Source organism: Microtus pennsylvanicus, chromosome 22 (genome assembly GCF_037038515.1).
Source record: "Microtus pennsylvanicus isolate mMicPen1 chromosome 22, mMicPen1.hap1, whole genome shotgun sequence".
In the NCBI taxonomy this organism is placed as follows: domain Eukaryota; kingdom Metazoa; phylum Chordata; class Mammalia; order Rodentia; family Cricetidae; genus Microtus; species Microtus pennsylvanicus.
This window is the reverse complement of record NC_134600.1, coordinates 14208185-14230341: the sequence shown is the minus strand read 5'-3', so window position 1 is coordinate 14230341 and position 22157 is coordinate 14208185. Positions and strand designations below refer to the sequence as shown.

At 40.0% G+C, this 22157-nt stretch overlaps 1 protein-coding gene across 1 annotated transcript in view; it reads right to left on the bottom strand.

Moving 5' to 3' along the window:
* LOC142839818 (uncharacterized) overlaps positions 1–22157 on the bottom strand; it is a 34051-nt gene that overhangs the window by 7274 nt on the left and 4620 nt on the right. The window contains 1 exon segment of the mRNA XM_075956201.1: positions 5808–5868. Within this exon segment, the coding sequence (XP_075812316.1) occupies positions 5808–5868 (61 nt within the window).

Sequence of the window (22157 nt, the reverse complement as noted above, 5' to 3'; positions counted from 1 at the left end):
CCTCACTGAAACTGATAGGAGAGAAAGTGAAAAGTAGCCTTCCAAGTATGGAACTAAAGACCACTTCCTAAATATAACACCTGTAACACAGAGTCTGAGAGGAACAATTAATAAATGGGACCTTCTGAAACTGAGAAGCTTCTGCACAGCAAAGGACACAGTCAATAACACAATAAGGCAGCTTATTGAATGGGAAAAAAATTTCCAATCCCATATAAGATAGAGGACTGATCTCCAAAATATATAAAGAACTCAAGAAATTAAACATCGAAATTTCAAATAATTCTAATAAAAATGGGGTATAGAACTAAACAGAGAATTTTCTATAGAATAATCTCAAATGGCCAAAAGACACTTAAGGAAATGTTCAACATCCTTAGCCATCAGGGAAATGCAAATCAAAATGACTCTGCAATACCACCTTCCACCTGTCAGAATGGCTAAGATCAAAAACACCAATGACTGCTTATGCTGGAGAGGATGTGGGAGTAAGGGGAAGACTCTTCCATTGCTGGTGCAAATGCAAATTGTACAACCACTCTGGAAAACAGTATGGCAGTTTCTCTGAAAATTAGGATTCAACCTACCTCAAGACCCAGCAATACAAATGACAATGGTGTGAACTCCCTTATACATCAATATTGGTTGTAAAGTAAAGGATATTCATGCTACAATCCACAGACACAGGGTTAGTTAACAACAAAGGATCAAGGGAGGGATACATTGATCTCCCTGAAATGGGCACTAGAATAGGTCTTCTGAATTGAATGGTGGTAGTTGGGTATGGGAACAGGAGAAATTAGGATCAGGGTGCTTGGATGTAGGGAGAATGAGGAAAGACTACAGGAATTGGGGAACATTAGGGAGTTTGTACGGTACCTAGTACAGTAAATACTCGTTAGATTGTATAAAATGCCACTAGCAAGGACTTTTAGGAAAGAGGGATAAGAAGCCTGTGAAGTCTTCTATAACAAAGCAAAGTATTCAACGTTGGGACTGTGACACTACCCAGCAACAGTTACATCTACATCTAGTCCTTCTTGCAAGATATGTTGAGTTATTTGTTCCCCAGAACTTGTAGGAGTAAACAACAAATAACTCATGAAACTTCAGGCCCATTCCATTAGAGGGAGTTAATGCCCATCCTAATTGGATGTCCAAGACCTAAAGCTCACTACACTAAAATCTATGATAGAACCAAACAAGATAGGAAAAATGTCCATGAAATGATTTCTCATGATATTCTGCTATTCTCATAGAATGGTGCCTCCGCCAATTGTTATCAAATTGGCCTAATCAGGGAACTCAAAGCAGCAGGAGCAGACACAGGCAGTCAAACAATTACAGGAGATAAGGAGACCCTGCTGCCAATGGGGAGCAACTGCCTCCCACCTTAGTTGAGTACACTAGGTTAACACAGCCCACAGAATCAACTAAGAAGGGGTTATTGGTGCTCACAGAGACTCATAATCTTATAGGGGCCTGTGCTAAATGCTTTGCATATATGTTATCAGTTCATACGTTGGTGTTTTGTGGGACTCCAAGACTTGGTGCATGTATATGTGGGGTGTACTTTAACTCATTTGACAGCTTTTGAGACCACTTTTCCTCATTCTGGGTTTATATATCCAGGCTTCATGTGGATTATGCATAGTCTTACTTTAACTTTTTGTACGATGTATGTGGGCTGGTTTTCCATGTCTAGTTGACAATGACCTAGAGACATCAGAGATAAGGGAGCCTCAGAAAAAAAAATCCTTCCATGGGATTCAGAAATGAGGCATTCTCTCAATGACTGATCAATGGCAGAGGTCACAGCCCATTGAGAGTTGTGTCATCCCTGGGCTGGTCCTGGGTTCTATAAGAAGAGAGGATGAGTAAGTCCTATGAAGTAAGAAGCACTCCCCCATCACATTTGCATCAATTTTTGACTCAATGATCCTGCCCTCCTTAATTTCCTTCCCTGATATTCTTTAATAGTGAACAACAATATGGAAGTATAAGCCAACTAAACTTTTTTCACCCAATTTTGCTTATTGGTCATGGTGTTTCATCACAACAGCAGAATCCCTAATTAAAACAAGACACCATGTTTTGTTGATGTGTATGAGATTTTAAAGGTAAACAAAGAAGAGAGATTTGGGGAAATGTGAGACTGAGATGAATGGTGGAAGAATGGATGAAGAAAATGTGTTGCATTTACACAATGGAGTATCACATAGCAGAAAAAATAATGACATCTTGAAATTGCAGGCAAATTTATGGATCAAGAACACATCATACTGAGTGAGGTAACCCATACCCAGAAAAACAAATATACAGTGTCCTCACTCATAACTGGATTTTAGACCTTAAGCAAAGAAAACCAGCCTACATTCTCAACCTCAGAGAACCTAGATATCAAAGAGGAATCTAAGCCAAATACACATGGATATAATCTACATGGAAAGTAGAAAAAGACAGGAGAAGGGAGGAGAGCAGAGAAATGTATATGTGTCAATAAAAACAATTAAAAAAAAACAAGAAATGACATACACTACCGACTGCCTGGACAGTCACCCAAGATCCCACTCTACTGTTGGACTTTTATCGTTAGCCTATACACATAGAAGATCTGACCAAGTTTGTGTGAAGCAGGAATTTTGAAGGATTGTCCTTCTTTGCCATGGCAGTGCTCAGCTGTCACTTTTTTTTCTGTCCTGCCTATCTAACTTAGACAGTATACTGTCAGTAGTTAACTCAAAAAGCAGTTTCTTGCCAGTGCCTAAGTCTTGCCAGCAAGAAAGTTATCTACATTTAGTCATTTCTATGATATCTATCATTTCTCTGAAGTAGATTGGTGTTGTTAGGAACAGACATGTTTTGCCATAAAAGCCTTATATAATCATAACATCCTAAATGCCATATTTTGAATAGAATGCCATATTTTGAATAGAAAATGCTTGATGACTTATTTAAAATGTATTTTTGGCCAGGGTGATGGTGCATGTCTTTAATCGCAGTACTTATGTGGCAAAAGCAGGTTGATCTCAGTGTGCTCAAGGCCAGTATGGTCTACAAGGTGATTTCCAGGACAACCAGAGTAATACAAGGGAACCCTATCATGGAAAAAATGAAAATGAAATGTCTTTTTGTTTCACTTTGAAAGCCTACATAACATGACTATATGTATGATTATAATATGTAACTATTAACTTGTAAATTTATTAATTTAAATAGCTTATAATAGTAATTTTCAGGACTAGAGATTCATTTTACATCGTAAAGTGACTTGTTGGGCAGAAAAACTTATATAAGAGTAAAATTGTAAGGCGGGCGGTGGTGGCGCATGCCTTTAATCCCAGCACTAGGGAAGCAGAGGCAGGTGGATCTCTGTGAGTTCGAGTCCAGCCTGGTCTACAAGAGCTAGTTCCAGGACACGCTCCAAAACCAAAGGGAAACCCTGTCTCGAAAAACCAAAAAAAAAAAAAGAGTAAAAATGTATGTACAGTATGTTTTATCAAAAATAACCTTGAATTTCCATTAATATACAAAAATATGTTAAATAAGATTGGAAACATCTACAATATAACAAAAAAATCTCAAATATGTATTAATATACAAAAATCCATACTAATGTAAAATATTTAATAAAAATAGTTTTTTATTTAAAGTCAAATTAGTAATCTTTCATTTATCCTATATTCTCTATATCTTCCAATTTTCTTTTCAGAACAAGATAATTAAATGTTATCTCCTTTGTTTATATTTTTTACCATTACCCATAGTAACTTGTTACCACCTCCACCTCAATGATGACATAAATCATGACCTAAAGGATGACCAAACTGCTTACCCCAAAACTTGGGAATATGGGAACCACGCTTTTAAAATTATTTTTGATGTCTGTGAGCAATGGCATCTATAAGGGTTCTTGAAATAAACCCAGGATAATTTCAATTCATGGGAGAATTGCCTGTATTATCTCTCTTGTCCAGTCTTTGTGTAATGGGAAAGTGGAGGAATTATCTCAAGTTCTGGCTAGTGTAGTGTATGAGGACCATCTTAGATAGTAATCTTGGATTTGTCCTGAATAATTTATAGCCCAAAGCTGACCTTTGGAGGAGGGTAGTCAGTTTAGTGGCATTACCACACTCAAGAAGGATTCAATGGTGTGGGCCCTATGCCCGTCTTTAAGATTTTAATGCTCACTGCTAAGAATGATCGTGGTTTACTGTATAAAACCTTTTAAGTGCTGTATGTAGTAAAGCTCAAAGCAGTTAAAGGAGCACAGATTTTTATTTATATACGGAATTCAAAACCTTAATTTTAAATTACTTGATAGAGATTTAGACCCAAAATCATGAATAGGAATTAAGAAGAAGCCTTTTATTTAAATTAGATTTTAGATGTAGTGCAAACTGATCATATTCATAAATCCTGTAGTCAGATAGTAGAGCTGAAAGCTGAAAGATCAGAGAAGCACAGCATTCGGCCACGAGTTTTAGCACTATAAAATTCCCAGTCCAATGTGGGAGCCCAGGTGTGACTCAGTTTCCATCTGGAGTCTTCTCAGACTTAAAGATTCTATTTGAGTCTGAACATGCCGGCTGTTCTTCTTCTAGTAATCTTGAGGGCTGTGAATAACATCTGTGTTATCCAACAGAGAAAGCATTTTGCCCAGCTCAAAGAGTCCATTTTTTTCTATTAATATTTGGGCTAGTGTAGGCCAGCCAGTGTCACCCCTAGTTAGTGATTAGAAGCTGCTTAGCTGAATCAGATAATGCCCAGATTTGAGCTGCCTCCAAGCACAGTGCAGGAAGGTAGGGAGCTGACTGTACTGCTTTTTGATCTGCCTTTTGACTGTGTTTAGTATATATGCTGACTGAGAAATAAACTCAGGCTGTTTTCTATTGACCTTTTATCTTCTCAGTCTAACCTATGATTTTGTCTTCATTTCTCTTAATCTAACTTTTCCGTTGCCTCAGCATTCCCTCCAAGGGAAGCCCTAGATAAATGTTGTAAGACTCACCAAATGGGGTATCCCATCTCTATAAGTCCTCAGAGTGAATGCTGTTTCTACAAAACACTCAATCCTCAGCTCCTCTCTCATACCACCTTATATTCCTCTCTCTGCTCAGGCAAGCCACTTCCTATCTGCAACTCCTTAGTGATAGGATTAAAGATGTGAGACTCCAGCATTGACTCTACAACAAACTAGTGTGACTACTGGGATTAAAGCTATGTGTCAGCCTTGCCTGTGGTGTAAGGCTGGCCATGACATCTGTTTACTTTATGATCTTCAGGCAAGCTTTATTGTTAAAATATAAATGAAACAATAAAATTAAAAAATTAGAAGCAAGCATCTGAGATCAAGAAGAGAAACGTAAAACTGTTAATCACCAAAGACTATAAAAAATATTCTGAGTACAAACTGGAGAAGGTCCATCATTTTCAAAAACAATAAATGATATAATTAAATTATGGTTCATAAAATCAACAATATAGATGACACCATTGACAAAACAAAGCACAAACACAAACACAAATCTACACACACACACACACACACATATATTACTGTTTCTTAAAGAAGAACAAGGTTCTAATCAAAATCACTGAATCACTGGCCATTAAACATCCTGTACACTCCTGTTCTTTCCTTTACCAATATTAGAAAATGGGTTCGGTGAGAAGGGCTGTTTCACCAAAATTTACAATATTCACTTGAAGTCTTCTGATGTTTTTACTTTACAGAAAATAGATTTGATTACTGAAAGCATTTCATTCTCTTTTGATAAAGAAAATGATGTGTTAGGATCACTTACCATGTTGTTTCCTACAATTGGTGATGGAATCCAAGTCTGCATCACAGTGAGGAAATAAAATCTTTTTAAATGGAATTTTAGGAGAACAGATTTTTAAAGAATCAGTTTACATGTAAATCAACTTGATTTACTGTAACTACTTGGAGTTCCAAGCACTTCTGAAAATAAGGTTACTGCTATTTTTTGTGTATGTTTTGTATTTTTTGGGTATGATATTTTCTATATGATTGCAGGAAGTGATCAAAGCTTCAGGGAGTCAGGGAGATAGAGGAAGAGAATGAGAAGTTAAAGGAGCTACAAAATGAGGTAGAGAAACAGATGACTAAGAGTACAACCCAAGGCAATGCTGGCTCAGTGATCATCTCTTGAGGAGAAGATGGAGGCTGATGCCAGTTCCATCTATGTTGGCAATGTGGACCATGGTGTAACAGCAGAAGAGCTGGAAGCTCACGTTCATGGATGTGTTTTCATTCAACTGTGTTACTACAGTCTGTGACAAATTCAGTGGCCCTGCCAAAGGGTTTGCATATATAGAATTCTTAGACAAAGAGTCAGTGAGGACTTCCCTGGCTTTAGATGATTCCCAGTTTAGAGGGAGACAGATCAAGGTGATTCCCATCAGCACAACAGATGGGTTACCCGTGTGCCCAATACTGTGCCCAAACTACCAATTACAACAGCTCCCAGTCTGGATTCGACAGTGGTTTAAACAGCTGGCCCTTGCATCAAAAAAAAAAGATATAAAAAAAAGAAAAGAAAAACAGAAGGTGGAAATTTATTTTTAAAAAAGATATACTGGGCTGGAGAGATGGCTCAGGGGTTAAGAGCATTGCCTGCTCTTCCAAAGGTCCTGAGTTCAATTCCCGGCAACCACATGGTGGCTCACAACCACTTGTAAAGAGGTCTGGTACCCTCTTTTGGCCTGCAGACATACACACAGACACAATATTGTATACATAATAAATAAATAAATACATAAATAAATATAAATAAATAAAAATAAATAGAAAAGATATACTGTGGAAGGGGGAGAATCCCATAACTAACTGATGAGGAACCTGCTCTGGGCAGTAGGGCAGGCCCAGGGAGTAAGACAGGATTGACATATTCCCTCTGGAGATTCGATATGGACGCTTCTCAAATGTGCAACCTGCTCCCTGTTTTCCTCCTCCACTTCACTGTCTTAGGGCCTGCCCAAGGGTAGGTGGGCACGGATGGTAGGAGGCTGTTTTTTTTTTACCTAGAGCTCTGGAGGGCACCAATCTGTTCAGCTTGTTTCCTTCCCTCATCTTCTTTCTGCTTTTTGGAGTCCCGGCCTGCTCCTGATTTACCAGGTCTAGGAACATGCTACCCTTCTTTCCTTGGGCCGCCTGCCTCTCCAGTTTGTCTGCTGCATTTTTTTGGTGGCGTTTTGTTTACTTTTCTGTCTTGAGTGTCTTTCTTTGCAGATTTTTGTAGCGGGAAGAACTCACGCCCAGTGGATTCAGTGTAAATTCCACTTACCCTGGAGAAATACATACTTTGTTTTGGGAAGTTTTGCACTGTGGTTTTTGTTGTTGTTGTTGTTGTTTTGTTTTATTTTTGTTTACATTTTTCCCTTTTATTTGGAGGCAATGGGAAGAATTGGGAATAAGGAGGTGGGATCTGCATTTTGTTTATTTTTTAACCTCAATTACAAGGGATGTGTTTTTTTTTAAATATGTGTCATGAGGAAAGTTGTTTATGAAAAAAAGAAAAATGATTTAAAATTTATTTTCTCCTACATGGATTATGGCCCAAGATGTGAATTATGCTCCATCTACCTGCCCAACACAATACACACCTGAGAAATCTCTGCAGATCAGAAACTCCTTTGTTCCCTGGAAGTAAGCTTCACTGGATCACACCATTGCAGCCAGTGGCAGGATCACATTAAAGCCTTCTAATCATGCATTGCTAGAAGATCAATATCATCATTTCCTACCAGTTCCTAAACTATTTGTAACCTTTATAACACAAATCTGACATTGGAATGCAATATTGAGAACTTCTGGAAACTAGACATGCAGTTTCTTAATCTCTCTTCCCACTGCACACCAAGAGCAGTGTCCATGTGTGTAAAATAGACAATCACCATCATATCCTGACTTTCCAGAGAATCCCCCGCCCCAATAAATTCATATACAGGGAGGCTCAGAGGACAAGGGACACTGCCAACATGAACCACATGGACCAACATAACTACAGTCTGCCTAACGATCAGTCCAAGTCACAGCAGAAATGACAGTTCAACAGGCCTGATCGCCCAACACTCACCACGGTATAGCTTGTGATCTTCCTTACTATTCCTACTGCAGAGGCCAAATAGAATCATGGAAAGAATCCACAACCTGTCTGCTACTAGTACTCCCCATTGCTAACCCTTTCCAGAATTCCTCACAGGCTAGGGCCACCTATATGGGCCTCACATTATTGGCAGCTCCTCTATAGGAGGATCAGAGATCAAATGACTCAGACAGCACAGTTCTTCCAGTTCTGCCCTCCCAGCCCAGCAAACAGAGCCCTGGTTTAGAAAGTTTATATTTAGTACACATAATTCGACTCTCCTACACTACATCCTGTTCCTCATCCAAAGCACAGGGTCCTTTGTGTGCACATTGCATTGCACACTCACTTTCCAGTGCAGCCATCCCATTGCCTCAGAGATGGAAAATCCTGAAGACAAACACAGGTCACATTCATAAAGGAATCACTGTTCCTGTGTAACTGTGGTTACTTTGTAAGTGTTGTTAAAGAAAAACAAACCATGAATTAGAAAACAATCTGGATCATGTTAGGGCTTGGAGGAAGCAAAGACAATGTGAATTTGATGTAGTTTTAATCTCAAAAATTATTTTGAATAGTTGAAATAGGCTAAAAGCCATGTCCTCCAGAGACTAGGGATTTGTATTAGAACACAATAAATATTTGTCATGTATTTTCCCTAAAGATGAAGATCTGAATTCAGAAAAGTAATAGTCCTGTTAAGCAGGGACACAATATTTTACCCAGATCATCTATTTTGGTTTTTCGAGACAGGGTTTCTCTGTGGTTTTGGAGCCTGTCCTGGAACTAGCTCTTGTAGACCAGGCTGGTCCCGAACACACAGAGATACCCCTGCCTCTGCCTCCCGAGTGCTGGGATTAAAGGCGCGTGCCACCACCACCTGGCAAGTCTGGTGTTTTAGATACAGTTCCCCCTCTGCTAAATTCTACTTTGTGAGACTAATTATTTCTTAAGTGTGTGCCACCACAGCCCAGCCAGATCATCTATTTTGGATGAACTATTGTAATATTGCAATTAGGTTTCAAGATAAGGTCAGTCCCACACCCAGATTGCCATTGTCTGTGGACTGCAAACAATGGTCAATCACAATAATAATATAGCATCGCAACTGATCAATCAGGGCTCCCTGATTCCATGTAAGTAATCTCAGTTAAAGGAGGAAAGCTCTCACCCTCAGGCCAACCTCTCACTTCCTGCACTGTCTCCACCAGCTTCAAAGTTGGTCAATGAGTTCAACTCTTATACCAATCCCTCTTCATTTCTAAGTCCCCAATAAAAGCCAGAATGATTAGCAGACACTCATTAACTGCTCTATTTTTCTTCCTCACTGACTAGTGAAGGACAAACCTGGAAGGAGTTGCAGGACTGTCTTCCTAGAAAGGTCAACAGAGGCAAGATTAGGTGTTCAAAATAATTCTCAATTACATAACAAGAGGAAAGCCTAAAGTATTGGAGACATTGTTCTACATAGAAATCAACATAACTTGAAAGAAATGAAATGAAACTATCAATGATTTAGAAACATTGGAGAACAGAAACAAATAGAGATAAGAGAAGCAATAAACTTAAAGAAAGTATTTGAAACTGATACCAAAAAGTGATTTTTAAAGTGATGATAATAACGCACTTTTAGCTGGGCAGTGGTGGTACACGCTTTTAATCCCAGCACTCAGAAGCAGAAGCAGGCGGATCTTTGTGAGTCTGAGGTCAGCCTGGTCTACAAGAGCTAGTTCCAGGAAAGGCTCCAAAGCTACAGAGAAAGCCTCTCTCAATACACCAAAAAATGCACTTTTGAGATTAAATAAAATTTTCTATATTGACTTTAAAAAAGAGTAGGCTAAGAGAGACTTACATACATTTAATCTACATGGGAAGTATAAAGTATAAAAAGACAAGATCTCCTGAGTAAATTGGGGACATGGGGACCTTGGGAGAGGGTTGAAGATGGGAGTGGAGAGGGAGGAAGTGAAGCATTGAAAACTGTAGAGATCAGTAAACTTCAATTAAAAAAAATATTGATCATATCTGCAGAGGATAGTTCCCTAATTGCAAATTCAATGTTCCTTGACTCAAGATAACCTTCCTAATCTGGACACCCACACAATCTGGTCTGCGTTCATTCACATGACATTAATTTACACATGCTGGGCAATTACAAACCTCTCCTGCTACCACGGTCAGGCCCTTTTTCATAGTGGTGGCTGCAACAGCTGATTGTCTATGCTGTGCCCCCCGCAGTGCACAAAATAATCTATTCTTCCTATTGTGGTCTGAGGAGAGAAGAATTGCTCCATATGCAAATTCTTTTTCTGTGACTGCGTTGACAGTCAACTACATGGCTCAAATGCATTATTTTATTTTATTTTAATGTATTGGTTTTGTTTGAGACAGGGTATCTCTGTAGCTTTGGTGCATGTCCAGGAACTAGTTTTTGTAGACTCTGCGTGCACCACTATTTCCAAGCAAATACATAATTTTAAAACTGTGAATTAGTACAGTCATTTAAGAACTTTGAAGACGTAATATAGAGGACTCTCAAGGTTGCCCAGGAAAGCAACAGACAGGGACTAAGGCCACCTGAGTCAACATAACAGAAGTTGTCTCAGAAACAATATTTCTATTGGGATGGAAATGCAGCTCTTCTAGGATTAATATGACTTTCTACTGAGAAATCAAAAAACACATTTAGAAGATTAATAAAGAAAAGTCTCTTTAATGATGTTATGCATTGATCTCTGTCCAATGCTCAAGGGGAGCTAGGTTAGACAGATTTTGCATTCAATATATGCTGTTATCCATAAGTCTTTCTTAGGATAATGATCCAGATTATAGTTTGGACAATTGAAATAGAAACAGGCAAATTGTCAGTCTAAACATTTAGGCAAAAGTATTCTCAGGATATTCTCTTAAGTATGCCAATGACATGTTACAGCAGGTCATTCTTAACTGACAGGGTTCTAAGGTGAAGATCATGAGGGGGGAGAAAAACTGGACTGGACAAGTAAAAGATAAAAAAGATAGGGTGGGGAGATGTTAAGAAAATATATCCCATACCTAGTAAGATTCTGAAGAAAAATAGCATCTTAGTTGGGCAGTGGTGGGGCACGCCTTTAATCCCTGCACTTGGGGATTTCTCAGTAGCTTTGGAGCCTGCCCTGGAACTCCTGTAGACCAGACTGGCCTTGAACTCGAAGAAATTCACCCGCCTCTGCCTCCAGAATGCTGGAATTAAAGGCGTGCACCACCACTGCCTGGCAACGACTTTTTATTTTTAAATCAGTGCTGGCTTCTTTGAAATAGTTTGGAGTCAAATATCTGGACAATCTGAACAGTGTATACCTGGGCATTCTAATATCTACCAGGCCTAATTAGCATATACTTAAAGTCTGGTGTTTTAGATACAGTTCTCTCTCTGCAAAATTCTACGTTGTGAGACTATTTTTTAAGCATTGTTCAATCTATTGTATCACCAATTCTACTCTTCAACATTTTGGTACAGTAGTGGAAAGCTACACAACACGTGAGATGCCTTTGATAACCTCCACAAATTTAAATATAGATTCAGATTATATTTAAATCTTAAATGCAAAGTGCTAGATATCCGGAAGATATTGGCGAATCTAGGCTTCTCTGAGTTTGGCAACTTGGCCATGAATGCATGAACCATGTTGAACTTGACTAGGAAAATGTATTTACACACAACGTCCTGCTCCCAATACTCTAAGGAGGGGAAGCCACGGAACGAAGTTATTCAGAGGCCTGCCCCTAGGTTCAGGAGTTAGCAGGGACCATGAGGGACTTCACAATACAGGCAATATGGCGGCGGGTTCCCACCCAGACCCATGGAGGTAACAACATAGTGTTTTCCGCACCTCGCCCTCTGCTCCTCCACATCAGGAGACAGCATTTCCTCACTCACCATGTTGTGCTTCTCCATTTTGCCAAAGTTCTCAGTGCACCGTCTCCCTGCAACAGCAACTGCACCCGAGAACAGGAATCCACTGGCGCCAGCTCCTCTTCAAAGCCAAGACTGAAGATGGCTGCCAGGAAGAGGCCTGCACTGCTTCTGACTGGCAGGTCACCTGCAGTGCATGATTGGCTAGTGAGTCCTGAGTGACAAGAGTACCTCCCATCGGGATATAGTGTGCTTAAAGAGACAGAATACTGGTTCCTGTGCAATCCATTTCCCCTAATAGAGAACGTCTCCAGATCTGAGAATATATACATTTCAATAGCACTTTCCCAAGGCTACAAAAGCAATCAATGTCATCGTTTTGAGCTCCTAGGAACTTTCCCTTTTTCTTTCAGCACACTATGTGACTTATATGGTACACTGGGCTAGGTGGGTGGCTTAATTTCCTCTTCGACAGAGGTAAGGATGCCTAGAATACTAACAATTAAAGAGAGTTTTAAAGTTACAAAATGAAATATTTGTTCTGTGTCTTCATTCTGAGATCAGATGAACTGAAGGTACTTTTTACATGGTTTTCACAGGAATTTTACACAACAGGAAAGAGAAAAGCAGGAACAAAATATCAATCAAGATGATTGGTCTTTCCCCCATCGGAAAGCTGGATAATTGCTCCATTGGTTTATGGGTTTTATTCCTTGAATTCGAAGCAAACTCCGGGCAAATGAATAATAATAAAAAGAGTAGTGTTCATAGAAATTTGAATATGTAGAGAATAATGGAGCTAGAAAGAATGTCTTCATGAGCACTGTTGTTAGCCAGCACATCTCCCTCCATAGTCAGGTGAATAAAATATACAACTGCAGTATTCAAGATTCTCTACATCAGCAGGACTGGTAGAATGAATCTCATCATGTATGTAAAAAGTGGGCTTATTAGAATGTCTCACAAGCTGTTGTCCAGGTAACTTAAGAATAGCTGCCTACCAAAAGCAATTGAAGAATCCAATAGCTTGCTTCTCAGCCTTTTGTCTAAGGTCATGTGAAGAATCTAGTAGTTGTTCTGCCCACAAGGCTCTGTGACTCAGCTGGTTTTAAGTATTCATCAAAATTACAATGAAGTAGGCTCAAATACTAGTAAAGGAATGAGCTTGGTAGCCAGAGCTAGAGCACAGAGGCAAAAAAGATAATTTTCTTCTTCAAAATATTTTATATGTGACTGCGCTACCAGAATGTAACATCTTGATTAAGTTGGGCCATAGTCTTTGTTGGATTTAGTTTTTTTTGTGTGTGTGAGTTCAAGACAGGATTTTTCTGTGTGGTTGCAGAACTCATTCTGTAGACCAGACTGGTCTCAAATGCAGAAAATCCCACTACCTCTGCTCAAGAGTGATGGCGATAGGACTGTGCACAGACATGGGTGGGAGAGATGGCTCACTGGTTAATTGTGAACAAACACAAAGCAGCTTAAGGTGAGTCCTATCATCTCAAATTATACAGATTAATGGAGGATTTTCCCATTTCAAAACCTTTAAGTAAAATCTCTCTCAGGTATAATCAATTCTTTGTGTATCAGATAATCACCGAGGTAGTCAGTTTTAACTACCAAAAATAGCCAGACATTTCAACAACCAAGACAGAAAAAATGATAAAAAAAAAATTCTTGCCGGCAGGAGGCACAAAGAGTTTGGAAGTTGTTTTTTGCTTTGTTTGTTTGTTTGTTTTGGTTTTCTGAGACTCGGTTTCTCTGTGGCTTTGGAGCCTGTCCTGGAACTAGCTCTTGTAGACCAGGCTGTAGGCTGGTCTCGAACTCACAGAGATCTGTCTGCCTCTGCCTTCCAAGTGCTGGGATTAAAGGCGTGAGCCACCACCGCCCGGATGGGAGTTGCTTTCAAAACAGTATCGTTCCTCAACAAATGAAGCATGGAGATTTTATGTAGGGAGTCTGAACATGCTTATGTATCATCTGCCTTTCCTTAAGCATGCTCAGTTAACAAGTCCACTTCTAACAATAATCACAATGTAAAAGCAGAGACATTTAGGGACATTCTTAAATCAAAATCATGTAGGAACAAAAGTAAATAGACAAATGATGGAAAGAAATGCCCCTGGCATGTTTATACTGTACCATAAGGTCTTGCTTGAAATTCAAGTAGATGACACTGTGAAAAGTTGACAATCAATCTTAATGCTTATTCTAAAAGATAACTTTACCAAAACCATAATTTTCAAAAACACAAAAAATAGAGAACACAACCAGAAAACTTCAAGTATAAGTCACCTAACAGCCCTGTATACAGTGCTTCTGGAGGAACAGTTATAATGATCTCTATTAATCTCTGAGAAGGCTGACTAGGTGGAAGACCACAGCCACTACACAGTCTACAAACGAAAAAATTACACAAACCAGGAAAATGAGAAACCTGAATAACATCCAAAAAAGGGGAACTGGAGAATTGGAACAATATTACCTCTTAAGTTCATTCCAAATGTCTGTCGCTGCTGCCCAGAAAAGCATTTGCTAAAATAAATATACTCAAATATGCAAGCACGTATTATTAATTCAATTCACTGGGAAAAATGGAACATTTGGCAGTAGGTCACTGAAATTACTTGGCACAAGTGAGAAATGTTAAGTCTGGAACATAGCCTACAGGCTCTGACATTCATCACTGCACCCCCTGGATGAGGAGTTGCATTAGCCTGGACTACAAATCCCAGCATTCCAGGTACAACCACCTCAGTGAGGGGGTCAGGACCTCTCCAACAGTGTATTTAGGTGTAATCCTAGAGGAAAAACACTTAGTTCCCAGTTTGCATGGGCTCCTCCCTCTTGTCCCCTCCCCTTTCTTGTCTCCCAACATGGGATTGGTCATCAGAGGGCTCAGTACTTAAGAAAATGGTAGGTATTTTGATTTGGATTCATTTTACCTAATTGGACTTCTATGGGCTAGGATTTTTTCTTAACATGAAAGAAACACAGAGCACACACCAAATTCTCTTAGGAGTTTATTAGAAGGTATGTGCACAGGCCTGGGGAGTCAGTGTGCAGAGAGGGAGGAAGATGGCTCATCCAGCTTTTTTTTTTATGGTTTTTCGAGACAGGGTTTCTCTGTGGCTTGGGAGCCTGTCCTGGAACTAGCTCTGTAGACCAGGCTGGTCTCGAACTCACAGAGATCTGCCTGCCTCAGCCTCCCGAGTGCTGGGATTAAAGGCGTGTGCCACCACCGCCCAGCTCATCCAGCTTTTACAAGCTGTCTGGTGTATGCACAGAGGGGTTGACGTGGCTACATCATATGCAGATGATAGGGCTCATGCAAGTAGGGAAGGGCTTAGCTGAGTAATATGTGGATCATGCAGGAGGGAGCTTTTAACATCCCTGGGTGCCCAAGGGCCTGTCTGTCCCTACATGACCCCTAGAACCTAGGAGTATCAAATATATGTGGCTTAAATCCTTATAGTCACCACCTTATCAGGTGATGTGAAATGCCCATCATGAGCCGGGTATTTCTGGATCTATCAAGTTACAAAGTAGGACATATACAGCTGCAACCTGTTATCAAATGGAAGTGGTATATTACAGATCAGGACCAAGTAGGTCCTGAAGACACAAGGAAGGTACATGAAGAGATGGCCAACTTCCAATGGTTTCTACTCCTGTTACTATGCCTTCTGCTGTCAATAATACACCTATAGTCTATTCCCTATGATTGGTTGAATGAGGAAGAGATGACTAGGCCATGGCTGACGGTTCAACACATCATGCAGGAACCACCCAGAATTAGACAGCTGCAGGATTACAATCCCTGGCTGGGACAACCATGAAAGATGCCTGTGAAAGGAAATGTTCCCAGTGGGCAGAAAATCAAACAATACACATTTGAATGTGGTTTATTTGGAAGGAGAGATGGTCTCATCTACAACTAGCAATGAACTGATTGATGGACTTTATCCAGTGGTTTGACTGGATGCTGAGGGGTTAGTAAGGAGCATGATTAGAAAATTGGTGATTGAAGACATCTGAGAAAGGAGGATGTGAATAATCTCTGTGAAGGGGAAAGGAGTATAAAGACCTTTGTATTCCTTATAAATGCTGATCAAAAGGCTCATTCAGCTGAGGAGGAGTTCAAACCTCATTGAGACAGAATGACTCTTCCATGTACAATCAGACTCTTTTCCCAGTTATTCATGTCAGTGTCCAATATGCCCATGACCAAAGTGGCCACATTGCCAAAATGGGAGATAGGCATGGGTTCAAGAACATGGACTTGAACTCATCATGGCTGATTTAGCTACAGTTTTGCTGAGTTGCCATATTATGCAAGGCACAGACCAAAACTTGGCCCCATATATGACACCATTACTAGGGTGAGTAGTCACCAACCTACTGGCAGGTTGACTACACTGGAAAACTTCCTCTGTGAAAAAGACATTTGGGCTTCAAATACTCTTAAACCAAAAGACTAGAGAAAGAATAACAACTTTAGGCAAGGTGATTTATCCAGATTAGCATGGGGAATTTGGATTGCTCTTCACAAGAGAGACAAGAAAGATAGTATGTCCAGAATGCAGGAGATCTTTTAGGGCATCCCGTTGTGATACCAGGAGTTGTCATTAAGACAAATGAGAAACAAAAACAGTATAATCCAATAAGTATGACAAAGGTCACATATCCATCAGGAATGAAGGCTTGGGTCACTTCTCTAGGAAAAGACCCAAGACCTTGTGAAGTGCTTGCAGAGGTTGGGAGAAATACAGAATGGGCAGCAGAGTATGGCAGTTCTAGATACCTTCTAAGGCCAAGTGACTATTGCAGCAATGAGAACTTTAACTGATATGAGTGCTTCTGTTGTATTTTGTTGACAATGTATTTGTAAAGTTATTTCTATGTCTTTTAAATCTCCTTATCATATGTTGCAACATCAATTATAAGAATATTTGTGGTTATCAGAAGTTTGAGATACTAGAATGATATCCTCCATGAGACATTGCCAATATTCTAAATATATAATCATTTGTATTTGACATAATTATGTTATGTTTAGTCATAATTACAACCCAGTTATTGACTTTCATTTGGAAATTAATGAGGTGATATGATTGTTTGTCATGTTGACAATGGATTGATTATGACAGTTGTTCTTGGTTTTCGACTTTATGATATCAGGAATGAACTACAATTCAAAACTAGAGGGCAGAGCCGGGCGATGGTGGCGCACGCCTTTAATCCCAGCACTCAGGAGGCAGAGGCAGGCGGATCTCTGTGAGTTCGAGACTAGCCTGGTCTACAGAGCTAGTTCCAGGACAGGCTCCAAAGCCACAGAGAAACCCTGTCTCGAAAAACCAAGAAAAAAAAAACTGGAGGGCACAGTTGAGATCTGTACCTTAAGGGAGGAGGACCACAGGCCAATGATCCAAATAGTAAGGATGAATGATACTCAACATTGATCTAGACTTTGAAGCTAGAAGGCACAACTTCAATTTGTGTCACAACATGCTGGAAGAACAATGGAAGAAAAAAGATGGGGTATTATTTCTCTCTACCAGGGATCCTTGAGTGCCAGCCTCAGTACCCCCAGAATGCTTAGAATTGGATGTCTACAACAGGCAAGGATCTGAGTGTAAAAGTTAAACTGAAGTACATTACCACTGCATCTTCTTTATTTTTCATGCAAGGGGAGAGAAATAAAGTGAAGAAGGGAAAAAAAAGAAAAGAAAAAAGAAGAACGAAGAGGTGAAGGGGAAGAAGGAGAAAGAAAAGGGGAAGGGAATCAAGGGGAAGGGGAACAAAGGGAAGAGACTAAGAGGAAGGAAAAGGAGAAGGAAGGAGAGTAAGTGGAAGAAGTAGAAGTAGTGAGGAGAAGAAGAGTAAGAATAAGGGCTGGTCTCCATGAGGTTTCTAGTCTTTAAAGACACTGTTGGAATATTCCCCGAGCAAGAACAATGATAATAGGCATATCAGAATGACAAAAATGGCAGGTAGAACCAAACAAAGCAGTACTCCTGAACAGGTGACCTGACCCAGGAAAGAAAGAGCGAGCAGTCAAGGGGAAGTACCTGACATTCCAAACCATTAGATAAAGTTAATAAACTTGCCTCAATCCTGGATTCACGCATTCTCCTTTTCTAACCTCTTTGTGATAACCAGTTTTGGGAATGCCCAGATTTGTTTTTTAGTAAAGGTGGGGCATGCTGTCTTACTGCTCAAGGCCTGCCTTCTATAGAAATTTCTTTCTTTCTTTCTTTTTTTTTTTTTTTTTGGTTTTTCGAGACAGGGTTTCTCTGTGGCTTTGGAGCCTGTCCTGGAACTAGCTCTGTAGACCAGGCTGGTCTTGAACTCACAGAGATCCGCCTGCCTCTGCCTCCCGAGTGCTGGGATTAAAGGCGTGCGCCACCATCACCCGGCTTTCTATAGAAATTTCTATGTGGTCTGTTAGAGGGTAAATTTGTGGGACTGACAAATGTCAATTTGACTGTTAGAAAAAGGAATGAATGTTATCACTCTAAAGCCCACTGGTGTGGGGAAGCAAGGTCACATCATTGCCCTGCAGAAGTCACACTGCTGAGGTGTTTGGGGAAGAATCATGGCTTCACAAAGTTAACACAGACAGGTACGACAGTGACTTTTCCAAAAGAGAAGTGTTTCCACAGCTCAGCAAAATAGGTTGTTCCATGTTTGGGTGGATGTATACACTTCCTGTGGATCTGCCTAGTGCTCTGTCACATGTGCATTTCCTGTATAGTCATGGGGTCTTCAACATCTCTGCATTCCCTTACCTCGTCAGCACAGGCATTCCTTCATTGTCATTGAAGTCTACTTCTTTGGGATTCCAGCATATACACAAAACAGCTGAGAAACCCAGTCTTGTGGGTCTGAGGTAGATTCCTGAACCTTCCTTTCACTGACAGCCATTTTTGGACTGCACTCTGAAACTTATTTCCCCAAAAATCTTCATATGATCACAGATGATAGATAGATAGATAGATAGATAGATAGATAGATAGATAGATAGATAGATAGATAGATGCATGGATGGATGGATGGATGGATGGATGGATGGATGGATAGATGGATAGATGGATAGATGGATAGATGGATAGATGGATAGATGGATAGATGGATAGATGGATAGATGGATAGATGGATAGATGGATAGATGGATAGATAGATCGATAGATCGATAGATAGATAGATAGATGAATGGAGAGGGATTTGGTCCATAAGTCTATGACTCTAGAGAACCCTAACTAATATACTGTGATTTTTAGTCAATTAAATTTTTTGACTTTTAGTTTCTAATTTTTCTATTTATACTCTGTTGTACTAGAAGCCCAATCATCAGAGAGTAGTTGCTCCAGACACTACTCACAAAGCCTCAATTGATTCAAAAGCAAGAGGATTTTTATTCTGTCATGACAGGACCCTTCAAGTTCAGGATATGAAGGACATCTGATAGCTGTTACAGTCCATCTTTTAAAGCAAAAAACCACAGACACAAGGGAGGAACCTGTAGGTTGTTTTCCAACTTATTGGATTGGCTTATTCAAAGGGTTACTAGCAATGACTGGTCTATTCCAGGGCAGGAGAATAGCTGCGTGGTCAGGTGATAAGGGAGAGCATCTCTGTGGTCTTCCTGACCTTGTTCTAGTGACTAAATCAATACATCAGAAATTGAGTCAACATTGAGTATGTGATGAATTAATTCATGTAATGGAATATGATTTTAAGATGTGTTACATGAATTTATGCTGTGGAATATTTGTTTAATGATGCAAAGATGTATTGCATTCATTTTTTTCATTTGTTTAACTATATAAAGCTGTATTACTGTGCCTGCCTAAAACACCTGATTAATCAAATATAGAGCTTAATAGCCAATAGCTAGACAAGAGAGAGAAATATGTGGGGCTGGTGGGCAGAGGAACTCTAAAGCACAGGCTGAGAGGACACACAGCAGAACAAGAGGTGGGTAAGCACCCACCCCACTAGGCACCCACTCTCTAGGCCCTTGGCTCCATACAAAACCCTGGGCCCTCCCCTACCTGCATCAGCTTCTCGAGTCAGCCAGCTGGTAAGATTCCTACAGGTAGGGTGCTCTAAATCCACCACCCTCTCTATTGCAGCCTGTAAGCTACAAGTCCCAATCCACCCCTGAAACCTTCATATCTCCTGTGACCTAAGAGGAACTTGCAAGCACAGGCTGCTACTGCACACAGCAGACAAAGAGGTAAGTGAACACCCCCCCCCCCAGCTTGATACCCCACTCTCTAAGCCCTCAGTACAGTAAGGTTCTGGTTATCCAGCCAGTCAGCAGACAAGCTTCCAGCAGTTTGGCTGTTCCAAAATTCTCAGAGTAGGAGGCTTCAAGCTAGAAGTCCTACTCTGGCCCCAAAACCTCTATCCTGCATGGCTTCAGAGGAACTCTGAAGCATAGACTGTTAGTGCACAGAAAATATCAAGAGAGAAGACCAAGACACTGGACCAAGACAGAAGGCCAAGAGAGTCCTCAGTCATTCCCTAAGACACAAACAGTGTCAGTACAGAGCACGTAAAAACAGCTCCCAAAGACACAGACAGTAACTGCAATGATTGTACCAAGAGGCAAAGACTATGTTAGCAAAAATTTGAGGAAGAGATAGGTAGGTTCCAATGGAAGAGCTTATTCAACAACCTAAAAAGCAACATGGTAACACCAGAAGCCAATAGAAATGTTACAGGAAGACTTGACCAGCCTAACCCAGAGGAGGCTGAAAGAAATAATTTTAAACATAACTTTAAGAGGATGATGGACAGATTTAAAGAGGAAATAAAAAAATTTATTTAAGGAAATGGAGGAAAAGGCAAACAAAAAAATTGGAAGAAATCAACAAATCTCTTAAAGAAAACCAAGAAAAAAATAATCAAACATGTGAAACAAAGAGTTGAAACACTTAAGACTTGAAAACTGAAATAAAGGCAATAAAGAAAACACTGATAAGGGGAATTCTATAAATGGAAAATCCATTTAAACAAATGGGAACAACAGATGCACACATAACTAACAAAATAGAAGAGGTGAAAGGAAGAATATCAGTAGTTGAAGGTACTAAAGAACAAATAGATTCGTTGGTCAAAGAGAATTTTCAATTCAACAAATTTTTAAAGCAAAAGATCCAGGAAATCGGGGACATCATGAAAATTCAAACCTAAGAATAACAGGGATAGAAGAAGGAAAAGATTTCCAGCTCAAAGGTACAGAATCCATATTCAGCAAAATTGTTGAAGAAAACTTTCCCAACCTAGAGAAGTATATCACTATGAAAATAGAAGAAGCTTACAGAATACCAAATAGATGGGAACAAAAACAAGTCTCCTCACCTATAATAATCAAAATGCTGAGCATATAGAAGAAAGAGTGAATACTGAGACCTGCAAAAGAAAAAGAGCAAGTAATATTAAAGCAAGCCTATCAAAGTTACACCTGAATTTCTAAGTGAAACCATGAAAGCCAGAAGGTCGTGGACAAATGTGTTGTAGAGAGTAAGAGACCATGGATGGAACACAGACAATTAGCCCTATCTCTGTCTCTTTCTTTTCTTCCTTTTTTTAACCTTTCTACCTATGTGTCTTCCTTCCTTTCCAGTTCTCCTCTCATTTTCTTTTCTTTTCTTTTTTTCTTTTTGAGACAGGGTTTCTCCGTAGCTTTTGGTTCCTGTCCTGGAACTAGCTTTTCTAGACCAGGCTGGCCTCGAACTCTCATTTTCTTTTATCATCCTTCTTTCTTTCCTTCTTTTTTTTTTTTTTTTTTTGGTTTTTCGAGACAGGGTTTCTCTGTGGCTTTGGAGCCTGTCCTGGAACTAGCTCTGTAGACCAGGCTGGTCTCGAACTCACAGAGATCCGCCTGCCTCTGCCTCCCGAGTGCTGGGATTAAAGGCGTGCGCCACCACCGCCCGGCTCTTTCTTTCCTTCTTAACTACTTTCCTCCTTCTCACTTCCCTGTCACTCCTCCATTCTCTATGTTTACATGCCCATTTTCGTCATAGTCCATCTGGCCCTCTTCTTGCCTGACTTCCCAAGGGCTGAGTTTACAGGCCCAGTCATTATAGTCCTTTTCATTTGGGAGTATTCCTCAACTGTGCCTTCTGATTTGGTCAACT